Genomic DNA, 14,239 nt, shown 5'->3' on the forward strand with positions numbered 1-14,239 from the left:
CAGGTAGGTGACAGCTCTTCACTCCTATAGCTCTGTTTCCCAGATAATCTGATGGAGGCAGGTAGGTGACAGCTCTTCACCCCTATAGCTCTGTTCCCCAGATAATCTGATGGAGGCAGGTAGGTGACAGCTCTTCACCCCTATAGCTCTGTTTCCCAGATAATCTGATGGAGGCAGGTAGGTGACAGCTCTTCACCCCTATAGCTCTGTTCCCCAGATAATCTGATGGAGGCAGGTAGGTGACAGCTCTTCACCCTTTAGCTCTGTTTCCCAGATAATCTGATGGAGGCAGGTAGGTGACAGCTCTTCACCCCTATAGCTCCATGATAATCTGATGGAGGCAGGTAGGCGACAGTTCTTCATCCCTATAGCTCCATGATAATCTGAGGGAGGCAGGTAGGTGACAGCTCTTCACCCCTATAGCTCGGTTTCCCAGATAATCTGATGGAGGCAGGTAGGTGACAGCTCTTCACCCAGATAGCTCTGTTTCCCAGATAATCTGATGGAGGCAGGTAGGTCACAGTGGCCTGTGAATGAGGGGACACATCACTCTGCATTTCTGGCTCTATGCCAATTGTTAGTGAGTGACTCTTACTAGCTGCTCCCCAAGGCTGTGCAGACAGAAAGGCAGGAGAGAAACCCCCACACCATGAATGGCGGCTGACACTGGGAACTGTGTAGCCCTGAAGCCAGGCTGCACAGAGGGTGAGAGCCAGCTCCCTGTCTCAGACTTTCCCACTCATTCTCAGGGGTGGTAGGACAGTGGCTGCCTGAGAGTAGCCTGTGCTCATCAGTCCTAAGGCTAACCCTCACCTGTGGCCTGATTCTCCTAGCCTCCACACCTTTATCCGTGTGGTTAAAAGCGTCTGCCTCGGGGCCGTAGGCAGGACTGAACAGAATAAGGCACACTGGGTGTTGGTCCTAACTCTAGGTCATGAGAAGGTACCCAAGCATGGACCGATCGTATCAGAAAAACTCTCTAGAGGATCTCTGGAAGCAAAGCATCCCAACTTAGGGTCATTTTGCCCAGGCCTCTCTCACTACTGTGCAGAAGTATCTAGTGTGAACAGCTAAATATACTTCTGAGCTAGCTTGGGCTACTACTCCATATGCATTTTTTGACCCAAGAGGAGTTATTGTCTAATTTAGCTTGTTGTAGGGACAGCAACCTTGCAGTCATAATCATTTACAGAGTCCCCAGGAGTGTGGTATCCATTCCAGAATAATGTCACCAGGGCTATGGAAGGGAGAGGATGAAGACAATGTATACTTGAACCTAGATCAGGTCCCTCAATCTGAACCAAGAGACCTGAGCTCTGTAAAGTTGGGTAGCCCTGAGCTCTGCTCCACCCACCCCCTGCAGAGGGTGTGGCTGTAGGCCTGGCTTCCCCATTAAGCATTTTATCCTCCACAACCACACACCACGTTCACTTTCACGTTAGAGGCTGAGTAGAGCCTCCTTCCTTCACCCAATCCTCAAAGGTTCTCCTCTACATTTAGAAACAACCAGGACAGAAGAATCTACCAGTGGTGGAAGAGACTTCTGGAACTACACAGCAAATGACAAGACTGCACAGATGACCAAGCAGATGACGTGCCACGGGGATACTCGGCTCCAGAGTTGGAAGCTCACTCCCATGCCACTTGGCACGCATCCCTGTGTGGTGGCATCCCATGCCTGCAGTTTCAGTAAAGATGCTCAGGTAGACTGATAGACTGCAGGGTTGGTACAAGCTTAAATGCTACCGAGCAAGTCTACTACTCATCAGCTTTCACGCTATAAACAACGGACTTCGAAACCCGTATCTGTCAGCTGCACAAACTCAGAAGCAGACACACACACACACACACACACACACACACACACACACACACAAATGAGTCTATGCACAGGTTCAAGCAGGCAGCACCTCGGAATGACATTCACCAGATCGCTTCCCTCAGTGAGGTCAAAGACTCCTGAGGAGTAGTCAGGAAACCCTGGGGCTCGACATCACATAACTAGAGACATGTGTTTGTTGTGTCTATGTTACCTGTTCCCTGAGCGGCAAGGCGATAACTCCTCCAGGATCCCTTTACCTTTGACCTGCTATCAGCAAGAATGGAGACACCCACAGCTGTCTGGTTTCACGACCAGCCCTTGAGGATTGAAGTCTCCTGACATGTTCCCAGCTCTCCAGGGATACCAGACGTAAACATCACTGGGAAGCCACTGCCCACCACCCTCTCCGGTAGTCAGGAGTCCTGCAGCCTGCAGCCTGCCCGGAAGAACCTGAATCCAAGCTCTCTCCATGCCTAATGTCCAGGAAATAGAATACAACATATGAGTGGCTCAAGAGCCTAAGCCAGCCCCCAGGAGACCCCCGACCTTCCACAGCAGTCCCCAAAGAGGGCTTTCATACACCATATGGGGCTCTTCTGCAATCCTTCTGAAAGCTGTCACGACAGCAGCTGCTTTCAGAGATGTCCTGGGACTCTGAATGGTGGCTTGCTTTTAAAACCGTTTTACCTTCTGAAAAACCTCTGTATGTCTGTCATGTAAACGTAAGCCACACGTATGCAGGTGACCAGAAGAGGGCATTAGACGCCCCAGAGCTGGAACTACAGGTGCCTGTGACCTACAGCAGGTCGGCGCTGGGCACCAAACTCCAGACCCCTTTGAGAGCAGTATGTGCCCCCGGCTTACCACGGATCCTCCCCTCCAGCCCTCCAGCCCCTTTTATCTGTCCTCAGCACACGCTTTCTCCCATACCTGGGGAACTCTTTTAGCTTTCCCTCTGAGCTACCAGAGCTTCCCAAGGAAAGGGCCATAGGTGGGGCTGGATAACTTGTCAGTGGCAGAACTGTGTTCCCTTCCCAAGGGGCAGGGGACTGACGTCAAGCTCTTCCATTCTCGTATCATTTTCAAGGCAAGCGTGAGCAGTCCCAGGTGGCCCCTGAGGGCACTGCTACACGCTCATGCTAATGTATGCTGCTGACACAGGGTGAAGGATTTCTGGGAGGGAGCCATTACTCATCTTGGGAAATGTGGGTCAAGGTCAGACCTCCAGGTCTGAACCAAGAATTGTGCCCAGAAAACGACTCTCTTTTATTACAATGGAAAAGGTGGTCCAACATCCTCAAAAGGTTCCCACCCCACTGTCACCAGCAGAGTCAGTCTTTGTTCCCACCAATAGAAGGTCACTCCTCACTCGGGAAGCCAGTTTCCTTAACGAGGTAAGGTGGCTTCCTCTCTCTGTCCATCACGAGCATCTTTAAAACACCACAGGGGCCAAGCTGTTACTGAGGAGGGGTTTGCTGCTTTTGACAGAGGCCTTCAGGCCCTCTCCTGCTCCTCAGCCTGCTGTAGATACTAAAACCAAGGAGGTCAGCTCCATCCTTGCCCTATCTAGGTGTCCAAGCCTTATAGAGTTCGTTCTTCCTTCTTATGCTTTTGGTGGCCCTGTGAGCCAAATGCTTCTCATCTGACAATCCCCTGGTGCCTTTCCTCTTTGGGCCTCCCGAGGAGGCTGGGATTCTGACACAGACAACCGCACTTAGCCTCTGAGCTCAGCATTCTCACACATGCAGTGTGTCCCTCTGCTGTCCGAGCGGCTGGCAAGCAGCTGGCTATCCGCCTCTATGATCTATGTCTCTTTCTGACTTTTCCTCTTTCTGACTGGGGATTCTTGGTGTTAGCACCAAGCTGGCCATGCCAGAATATCCAGGCAAAACTTGTGCTACTACCCACCTACAAGCAGTGACCCACAGACAGCCTGGCAAGGGACCAGTTCTTGTCATAAACATTTATATGTTAACGGTCCTGAGTGCTTTGCCAAGGGCTTGGGGACTGGGTAAGGGGTATGATCAACATTATTTATGTTTAACTATTTCCCAAATAAGGCTATTCTCACTGAAGAGAACTGAATCCCACCCACCCTCACCCCCAGATGTTACATCCAGTTATTACATTGTTTTGTTTCGGGATTTTTTTTTCTTAACCTCCCTCACTCTTGAAGCTGAGACTACTAGCTTTAGCATAGCCTTGGGTAAATGAGGCCAAGAAGCAATCTGAAACACGTAGCCAGATGTCACGTCCAGTTGTTACATTGTTTTGTTTCGGGTTTTTTTTTTTTTTTCTTAACCTCCCCCACTCTTGAAGCTGAGACTACTAGCTTTAGCATAGCCTTGGGTAAATGAGGCCAAGAAGCAATCTGAAACACGTAGCCTGGAAAAAAAATCAGTCAAATAACATTATTGGAATTTTTAAACAGTTTAAATTTAAAAGCATCGTTTAAGGAAAAGCATTTTAAAGCGTGTCTTCCAGGCTAAGAATATTCACACTGAATCAAATGAGCAGCCTCGGTTGGTTCAGCTGCTTCTCCATAGGTAGAGTGCAAACAAAAGTGTGCTGTCTTGGTGATGCCACGCATTTGAGGGAAAGGCAGAAAGACCAAGCAGTTAAAACATAGGCATTTTCCAAACGTAACACACACCGCATGCAGCTCACGCAACGAATGCCTATGCGCAAGGAGAGGAAACCAGGAACGTCAGGCAAGGAGCCTCCACAGAGCAAGAACACCTCAGCGAGTTACCGTGGTCTTTAGCCCTGCGTTGTCGAAAGCAGCAAAACTTCCTTTTCTTCTTATCCTCTCTTAGCAAATCAGCCACCGTGACCCCTTCAGGTTGAACACAAGCAATTCCATTACCAGACAGCAGAGGGCAGCAAGGGCAATACAAACAGGACAGCCTAGCAGGCAAGCAGGCAGGCAGGCAAGGGCTGCAAACAGCTGGTCCCAGTACAGAGCAGAGGACGCCTGGGACTGGTCTCTGATCCACATTTGCCCCCCTTTCCTCCTGGCTAGGAGTCTACAGGTCAGGATCTGAAGGGATAGGGCCATCTGCCAACCTGTTCTAGAGAACCTATTCTAAATGAGCGATCTAACAGCCTGCCTGAGATGCAGGTTTTCTGTTTGTCCTTGCATCTAAGAAAGTGCCTAAGGAACGTGCTCGTCAGTGAGTCAGAGGCTCTGGGTATGGATTGGGAGTGTGATGCCAACCAGGACGGCTTTCTGGGGCAGGGCGGTTGGCCGTGAAGAAAGTAGGGCTGGACTCTGACAACCTTGCCTCACTCCAACTGCACCTCACATTGGCTGTAGGAACATTCCAAATGCACCTCACATTGGCTGTAGGAACATTCCAAATGCACCTCACATTACCTACTTTTGCTTACAAGGGCTGGGCCTGAATGTACTTCCTGGGGTGGGGCTGCTGGAGGAAGAAGTAAATGGGAACCGAGGTAAAATGAGCGATGTGCTTGGCTCCCGTGACCCGTGACCACCCATAACTGTTAGCGTCCCCATTACCAAAGCTTGGGTCACAGAGGGAACAGTCACAGATTCTCTGACAGCTAGCAGCGTTGTGTCTCTGAACTCTCGGCAAGCCAGCAGGCTAACCTGTAAGGCAGCGTCTACATGTCCATGCTCGGAAACGGGAGTACACGGGCGGTATAGGCGGCCACGCTGGAGCCGGCAAAGGCATGGGAACATGGGCCTACGCCTTGGTGGGAATACCACATTTCTACAAAGGGCATGCTTTCCTCACCGGGCAAGTTCCCCCTCCCCAACCTATCCCAGAAGAACATGGCACAGATGTTCAAATACTCAGGAGTTGGAACACAGCCCATGAAGAAAGCTAGGTAAGATTTCTGAGACCTTGTGAGAAAACTCTAATAAGAGTCGTGTGACCTCCGCTCCTCCATGACATGGGTTGTTCCTGGGATGTGCTTTTGTTGTGCCCCTCTCAAGTGTAGTGAATAGGAGTATTGCTTTCTTCAGAGTATCCATTACAACTGGCTAATGGTATTTATCTCCTCTGTGGGAAAAAAACGTGGGTTCGCCGTGTGTATCTTGTCCTTCTGATGTACTTTACCCAGGTGACTCTTGTTAACCCCCAGAGTATAAACCGTCAGCTGCTCTGAATAGAGCTGGCTTTTGCATGAACTTTATTCCACCTCATTTTTAGGTCCCACCCTCCCAGGTTCACGCTGCTACCTAGAGCGCCAGCACTCGTGGGTTGAAACCCCAGGGCAGTGCTTCACGACTGTGTGGCCTCGTGAGACTATGTAAGGTCCACGCACTTTGATTTCCTCATCCACCAAGCTCCTGTCTCACAGAGCAGTGTGGAGAATAAGAACTCATGTGCCCACAGCCCGAGGAACAGCATCTGATGCTCACAAAATGCCTGATAAATGCTAATCGCCGCCCTGTGACCTTTGAGTAAATAAATACAGAAATGCTTAAACTTGTGATACACGACACACTCCATGTGCTGATTTAATCATCCCAGGGGACAGCAGGCCAGGGCGGATGACTGCTCCCAAGACAGTGGGCACTGCATCAGACCTCTGACTCCGGGGTTGGCCCTCCCATCGGTCTCCCCAGTCACAGCACTGCCAGCTGCTCCTCCAGGGAGGGCAGATGACCTGCACACATATTTATCAGAACTACTGCCACTGTTCTTCTCTGGCTTTTAGTACAATATCTTCATTTCCAAGCTTCTCCAGGATACTTGGTGATAAAAAGCCGTCTTATAAATAAAAAAGTGAAATGTGATGATGCTTTCTTTTTTCCCTTTTTCGTTCGTTTTATTTGAGATAGAATGTGACACATCCTGGGGCTGGTCTCCAAGGGTAGCCTTGAACTTTGTATCACCCTGTCTGCACCCCTGCGGTGCTGAGATTATGGCACACCGGGTCCAGTTTATAAGGTGCTGGGGACCAAACACAAGCACTCTACCAACTGAGTTCCATCCCACAGATACAGCCTTTCAAAAGAAGGGCAGCAAACAGCTATGCCATCCTTGACTCTCTGCTGATTCTTGAAACAAACCAATGCAGGAAAACAGACAAAAAAAATCAGGTAGCATTGGTAGGGCAGGCAGTCAGGTGACCTTCCTCACTGAGGTTCATGGTAGAAGCAGTGAGAGGTGGGTGGGCAGTGGCCACTATCTGGAACCAAGGAGGGATCATGAGACAGTTAGGTACTCCTATGGGCAGCAGGGGTAGCAGGCACCTTCTCCTCCTTTCTTTGGGCATCAAGTATCACTACTTAGATGAATTACTGGTCCCTAAGAATGAGGCTGCCCTGATTCATTTGGTCAGAATTTTTAAATGAGCTCCCTTTCAAAATGGTTTCATTATTTTTAATTTAAAAAAAAATCTACTCATGACAATGAGAACAGATTAAAATAGAATTTTAGGCTTCTAGATTTTAATAGTCCTAGAATAACACCATTGTTCATGAAGAAGCAGCTGTACATGTCCAAAAAATCACACACACACACACACACACACACACACACACACACACACACACAGACTTGGCAGGGTTTCTTAAAAGAAATTTGAAGCTCAGCAAAAAGTTAAGTGAATTACCCTTGAAAATTCCCCAAATGCTCAGGAACTAAGTTCTGAGATAATTTTGTCCATTCAATTAATTGTGGTGCAGCGGCTTTCTAATAGCAAATTTACACTGTGGGTATCTTAAATAGTCCAAGGATGCTCACAGGAGACATCCCTGTCATTGGCACCAGATACCTAGGACAGGGCCCTCCAGACAATTCTTAGACCAGTGGGAGATTCAGCCACTGACACAGGTCAAGGCTCAGAGGTTCATAACTAGAGCTCCCTGGGGCTAGCTCCCAGGAGCACACCAAGAGAGGTCCCCTGCACTCTGCAAAACAACTATGGCCTCTGAGCCAGGGAGTGAATGCTATGAGCTCTGTGGGTAGAGTGTAAGGTACAGTCAGGGTTGGAGACTCAGCTGTGACTTGGAGACCAGACAGTGTGAGCACTTCTCCGGGTGCCTGACTTCTCTCTCACCTGCTCCCTGACAGCGAGTCCAAGAAACGAGAAGTGGACCTCCACAAAACCTTCCTTGCGTGCTCACTTCTGCACTCCAGCATCACTGGGGCCTCCTGGGCTCTAAGAGTAGCCCAGTGGTCTGTCAATACAGTGACAGCTTCATACGTTGGCCATCTCATAGACAACGTTCTTTACAGAAAGTGACAGGACATGGGCAAGGCCAACCTCACATAAAACAGTGATTCCTTTAGGGATCCCTTTAGGGATCAGAAGACTCCAAGTCCAGGAAGAACCATGTGCCATAGCACAGGTCATTACAAAATGAAAATAAAGCCTCTACCTGGACGGACAATAACGACCGGGGAGGTTGATTACCATCTATATCTAGCCGTGGATCAACAAGGACGTGACAAGCCAATGGCAATGCAAGAAGCCATCTGTGTGACACAATAAAACCAGAAAAGGCGGCGCACGGCTGAGAATAGGAGACAATCCTTTCTCTAGATTATACGTGGCACACCGCATTTTAAGCTTATGAGGGTGAAGCAGGGCTTCCACAGGTTGACACTGCAAATGAAGAAAAGGTTAGATAACGCCCTGTACTGGCTAGTTTTGGTCAACTTGACACAAGCTGGAGTCACCTGGGAAGAGGGAGACTCGGCTGAGGAATTGCCTCCATCCGTCTCGCCAATGGGCAAGTCTTTGGGGGCACTGTCTTAACTGATGGTTGATGATGTGGAAGGGTCCCACCCACAATGGGCAGTACCACCATCCCTGGACAGGTAGTCCTGGGTCTATAAGAAGACAAACTGAGCAAAGCAGGAGGAAAGAGCAACCATTGTTCTCCAAGTCCTTGGCTTCACTCACTGCCTCTAGGTTCCTACCTTACATTCCTCTGCCCTGACTTCTTCTGCCCTGGATGGATTATAAGCAGTTAGCTGAAATAAACCCTTCAAAGTTGCTTTTCTTTGTCATGGTGTTTTATCACAGCAATAGAAAGCAATCTAAGATAGGCATCAGCGGTTGGGCCTGAAGAGTGCCGTCAGTCACAGTAAGGTACACAAGTCCTGTGCAGGCCTTAGGGCTTCGGGTGGGCTTGTTCCCAAGGGAAACCTTGTCTATTCCTTCTGTCTGATTACAGCACACGCATCAGCAAATGCAGACGTCATACCTTCACCCACTCGTCTACCCACCCTCATCTTGCGTGAGAGACACAGATACCCCATCCTGCCCCAGAAAGCTGCTCACTGTGTCACTGTGTCCTGGGAACAGTCTCTTCATCCTCACACACCAAGGCCTTGGCCCGTCTCTCATGCAGTGAGCAGTGACAGACAGGCAAGAGGCTACAACCTGCAGAGTCCCCATCAGCGCACCAAGCTTACAGACAAAGACCGATGACAGCTTGAATTACAGTCCCCAAGGCAGCTCAAATAGAGTCTCAGACTAGAAGGGACACCATGACCACACGTGATGAGTCCCTCCACCCTGGGTCTGTTTGGCTTCTCTGTGCTCTGCTTCCAGAAGAGGCACAAGCCGCCTCTTCTAACCTGCCCACTGTGGCTCACTCTGGTCTTCTAACCTACTGTGCTCAACCCAACAGAGTCCAGGAACATGGCCTCTGCTCACCGCTCATGGTAGTCCCAGGATGAAAGCTTTCTCCTCACACTCAACTGCTCTTCCATAGACACCAAACTTCCAGATCATACCAAGTGGCCCATCTGTCCTAGATTTTCATCACAGCTCCTGAGGGACCCATGGTCCTTTGTATGACCTCAAGCGCTGGCTGTATTCATTTGAGTCTGTCTAAAGAGGACTAACCATGACTCCCATGGGATCTGCTCGCCAAGAGCTTACTCAATATCTTCTACACGGTAGGACCACCCTTGGTTTCCTAGGCCTTCCCAAGGACACTGTTCTTATGTGTTCACCTTAGCTGTCAGCCATTCCAGAATGGAAACAAACCAGAAGCATCGTAGTCAAATGCACTGTTAGATTTCATTTTCTACCTTTACCCAAGGCCCGACTGCTCCCAGGAAGACTAAAGGCACATCTGTGGGGAGAGTGTGTGGTATGAGAGACTCTGATCAGCACAAGCAATTAATTCCAGTGGTTGACTGATTGTCAGGCCTTGCCTCCTGCAGAAAGCACTTAAAGGTGCCTGGTGTCACAGCGTGAAGCCCAGGCAGGTGGGCCACAAAGCGGCAGGCACTGACTCACTCACATGGGCCTCTTAACCACTGCCGACTACCATCAGCCAGTTTCTTCTCAGCCTGGTGGCCTAAGCACTCGGCTTGGTGTGGAAACACTGGAGGGGGCCATCTCACACAGCACAGAGGTGGAAGAGACCTGTTCCTCAAAGCCGTGTGTGAATGAACTACTACACACTGAGGGGAGGGAAACTACGTACCCTCCCCTGGAGCCCTAAGTTAAGATGTATCTTCCTCTACCCTCGGCTTACTGAGTTCCCAAACTCCCACAATGCAAATGGTAGCACTCCTGTGGAGAGCGAGAGCGTGCACACACGCACTATTCTCTCTGTAGCGTGAACAGGCAGACAGGAGGGGGAAACCAGGATGCTGTATTTTCCTCACAGCCCAGGGGTAGAGGCCCAGGGTACGGGGGCCACACCACGCCATCTCAATCACACATCACTCAGCAGATCTGTTTGCTCAAGGGAAGGAAGGGCAGCACCTACTGTTTCGTTTGCCCTCCTCTCCACCCTCCTCTTCATTCTCAGGATCTATGTCTTCTGCCTGGGTGATCCAGTCCAAGTAGCCCTTGAGATCCTCTTCCAGCTGCTGCTTCTCCCGAAGCTTCTGGAAATCTCCACGTGCTTTAGCCTTCTCTCTTTCCTTTGAGAATTCTCTGAGCGAGGCAAAGAGAACAAAGTGCCTGTTAGGGACATCCATGGGGTCTTGTGCCACGAGCCGTGTACCCTGCTGTGCAGTGTCTTACAGCAGGACACACAGTTTTGGGTACAATGACAGGGACACAGCTGCAGAGCCACACATGTGCACAGAACAGGAGACCGCGTCTCCCTAAAGCAGCGGTGTGGGCATCAGAGTTGCAAAGATCACACTGACACACATGCATGATTTATTAGAAAGTACACTTCCTTCAGGGCTGATATAAAGGAGCCCAGACCTAAGGCGTCCTGGGCTGTCATAGTGGGATGTTTCCTCCCTCCACTCACTTCGATACCCAGCCACCCACATCACAAGGAAGGGTACCAAGTGATGCAAGCTGCGGTCAAAGAGAACACCCAGAGCATTGGGAGGAGATCCAATGAACCCATCTTACAGTCGAGGTCTGCCTTCTGCAGCAGGACCTCCAGGACTGGGAAAATACTCGTGTCTGTCTTAATCTTCGCCTCTGGCCACGATCTCTCCCTGCCTGGCCTACAGAAGGTAGAACAACCCTCTGCTCATTTATAGGACACCTGCCCTGGGAAGGTTCTGGCAGATACACAAGTGTCCCCAACTGTTTGCTGTTTTCTCTGCCTCCCTTGACTGCGACCCCATAACCCTGTGTCTATACACATACACAAAGTCCCACACCTGCTCAGGCAAGTCTGAGAGTCAGGTGTACGACTGCCCGGTTTTTGCATACAAGGGACATCTGTATGTCCAACTGTTACCCGTTAACAGGAGCCAAGCTATGTAAATTATGGGTCTGGGGCACACAATTAAAGCTGTTAGGAAGTGGTTACAGGCAGTGAGGCCTCTGTACACAGACCCCAGCACTCTGACACAGTGACTGCAGTGTCACATGGCTCCCTTTCACGACCTCACTAACTCTGGCAAAGGGGAGAGTTGTCTCATCAAGACAACTCCCTACTCTCTCTCCTCATGCGCCTCCCTCAACTCCAGGCCTTTCCGGACCTAAGCATCCAGCAAAACTTGAATCTTTGCCCAGGTGTTTCTCTCTGCTCTCAAGAAAGGCTCCCACTCACCGTCCCTGATTCTCTTTACCATGCAGACCCTAGGACTATCCTTGGCCCTGGTGGGGACATCTCATCTCTATTTTGCCCTCTGAGGAGGACCAAGGTGCAGCGGGAGGTTCCAGGTGCAGTGCATTAGATGAAGTGGGGTAGGTTGTAGGGTGAGCAGGGCATATGCTCTGACCTCCAGCCCCAAACACTCCTGGGGATAGTGCAAAAGACCCTTGGAGGGCTGCGTCCTGCTACTAATACAACTGGATGCAGGGGACGGATGTGGTTTCTAGACCAGCGGGGCTTCCCAAAGCATAAACAGATCACAGCTCAGCCTGGGACAGTCTCAAAGTCGTTCTCAATCCAAGAGTTAAACTCAGTCCAGAGGCAGAAGACCTTCGTGAAGCATGCCCACGGGAAGCTGCATGGGACCATGTTTCCTTAAACACCCATGAAGACCAAGTGGGTCTTCAGTTCCCTTATTTACCAAAAGGGACCCTGAGGCAGACCTTTGCCATGTTTTGTTTCTGGTCTCACCACATTAAATGTAGATCATTACCTACTAACAACGTTCTTCCGGATGCATACATGATCCGAGTTCTTTAAAAAATGATGACAGAAGTTAGATAAATGTCACCCTGTGCAGCTAAGAACATCAGAAAGTGAAATTTACATTAGCATCACATTTACAGGTTCACACTAGAACTACAGACCTGCCTCTCGGGTCTCCTGACCACTGTGCAGTTAAGCAGGCACATGTAAAACCCTTCTGTGATGACGACTTCCAGAATAATTCTGCTAATACCTGTACCGATATCTATTCATAGGAAAGCAAGGCTTTCTACCACCTCCTCCTCCTGTCCTTGGTCTCACCTCCAGTCAACTGCATCTGGGGTCAACCTCGGGGTTGATCAAAAAAGGAATATGCCATTTTAAATAAAATTCCATCATCTTCTAAAGTGCTCATTGCCAAGAGGTTAAATGATAGCCCTTATTGCAAGTGTTTCTTTGAATAAAGTTACTGGTAGAAAACTTCATAAGTGGCCCGTAAGAAATCCCGAAAACAGTTACATTCCAGGAGCCTGCTTGTCTGGGTTCAGAACTTTGTGGTGTGTGAACAAGAGAAAATATAACAGTGTTTGTACAATAATGTGCATATAATACACCGGCCACTGCCCATGAAGGAGAAGAAATAGGAAAAAGACATGCTTCTGTCTGATGCATCTGAAAGAGCAGAGTATGAGGTTGGAAGTCCGAGGAGAGAGCTTGGTGGGTCAAGTGCTTGAATGAGGTCCTGAGTTTGGATGGCAGGCATTTGGGGAGGAGAGCCAGGCATGTGTGGTTACAAGCCTGTACCCACAGAGTGAGCGGGGGTAGCAGGGACAATGTACTTACTGACCAGCCAGATTAGCCAAAATGACAAGTTCAGGTCCAACAAGAGACCCTGCCTCTAATAGAGTAAGATGGCAACTGGCATTGTCTCTGCATGCACACTCATGGTACCTGCCTATGCACAGGCACATACAACCCTGTCTCCTGCCCTCTCTTGTGCATGCGCTTAAAGACAAGAAAACAATGGACAGGAATGAGGGGGTAGAAGTAATAAAGGATAGAGTGTTTTTCCTAAGTGATTCATTTTGTACAGTTTCGACTTTAAGAACTAAATGTTCTTTACATTATAGATTTTTAAAAACAAATCAACTATAGTGGAACAAAAATGTCCCCACTTTGGAAGTGGATCAAAACAAGTCCATCTGATTGTCCTGCAAATAAGTACCAGAACCATCCTGAAGGAAGAGGGAAGAGGCAACTGTATGCAGCTCACGAACTCCTCGGTCACTCCTGGCAGGACTGGGGCAAAGGGAAGGAATACGGAGATGCCTTTGGTTATATAGGGCTGTTTGCTGGATTTGGTAGGGTATGCATGCTGGTGTGTGTGTGTGTGTGTGTGTGTGTGTGTGTGTGTGTGTGTGTGATGTTTGTGTTTTGTGTGTGTGATGTGTGTATGTGTTGTGTGTGTGTGTATGTGTGTGTGTTTTGTGTGTGTGATGTGTGTTTTGTGTGTGTGTGATATGTGTGTTTTGTGTGTGTGTGTTTTGTGTGTGTGATATGTGTGTGTTGGGTGTGTGTGTGATGTGTGTGTGTGTTGTATGTGTGATGTGTGTATGTGTTTTGTGTGTGTGTGATGTGTGTATGTTTTGTGTGTGTGTGATGTTTGTGTTTTGTGTGTGTGATGTGTGTATGTGTTTTGTGTGTGTGTGTTGTGTGTATGTGTGTTTTGTGTGTGTGTGTGTGTGATGTGTGTATGTGGTGTGTGTGTGTGTGTGTGTGTGCTGGGTATGAATGTTTCTGAAACTACTTTAGAAGCTGGGCGGGATCTGACATGAGCTGTGTTAAAGCTCTCACTGTGGAAAACAGCACAGGTGGGGCTGGAAAGGACTACGAGGAACCTTCTGAGGGACTAG

At 49.2% G+C, this 14,239-nt stretch overlaps 1 protein-coding gene across 15 annotated transcripts in view; it reads right to left on the bottom strand.

The window, feature by feature from the left end:
• Cacna1d (calcium voltage-gated channel subunit alpha1 D) overlaps positions 1-14,239 on the bottom strand; it is a 294,624-nt gene that overhangs the window by 85,227 nt on the left and 195,158 nt on the right. For 14 of the 15 annotated variants that reach the window (XR_015639379.1, XR_015639377.1, XM_087588017.1 and 11 more), the window contains 1 exon segment: positions 10,539-10,708. Coding sequence is in view for 12 of the 15 variants with exons in the window: in XM_087588017.1 (XP_087444143.1) it covers positions 10,539-10,708 (170 nt within the window). In the remaining 3 variants the exon portion in view is untranslated. 15 annotated transcript variants of the gene reach the window in all.

This window comes from Rattus norvegicus, chromosome 16, assembly GCF_021556685.1.
Source record: "Rattus norvegicus strain SHRSP/BbbUtx chromosome 16, alternate assembly SHRSP_T2T, whole genome shotgun sequence".
In the NCBI taxonomy this organism is placed as follows: domain Eukaryota; kingdom Metazoa; phylum Chordata; class Mammalia; order Rodentia; family Muridae; genus Rattus; species Rattus norvegicus.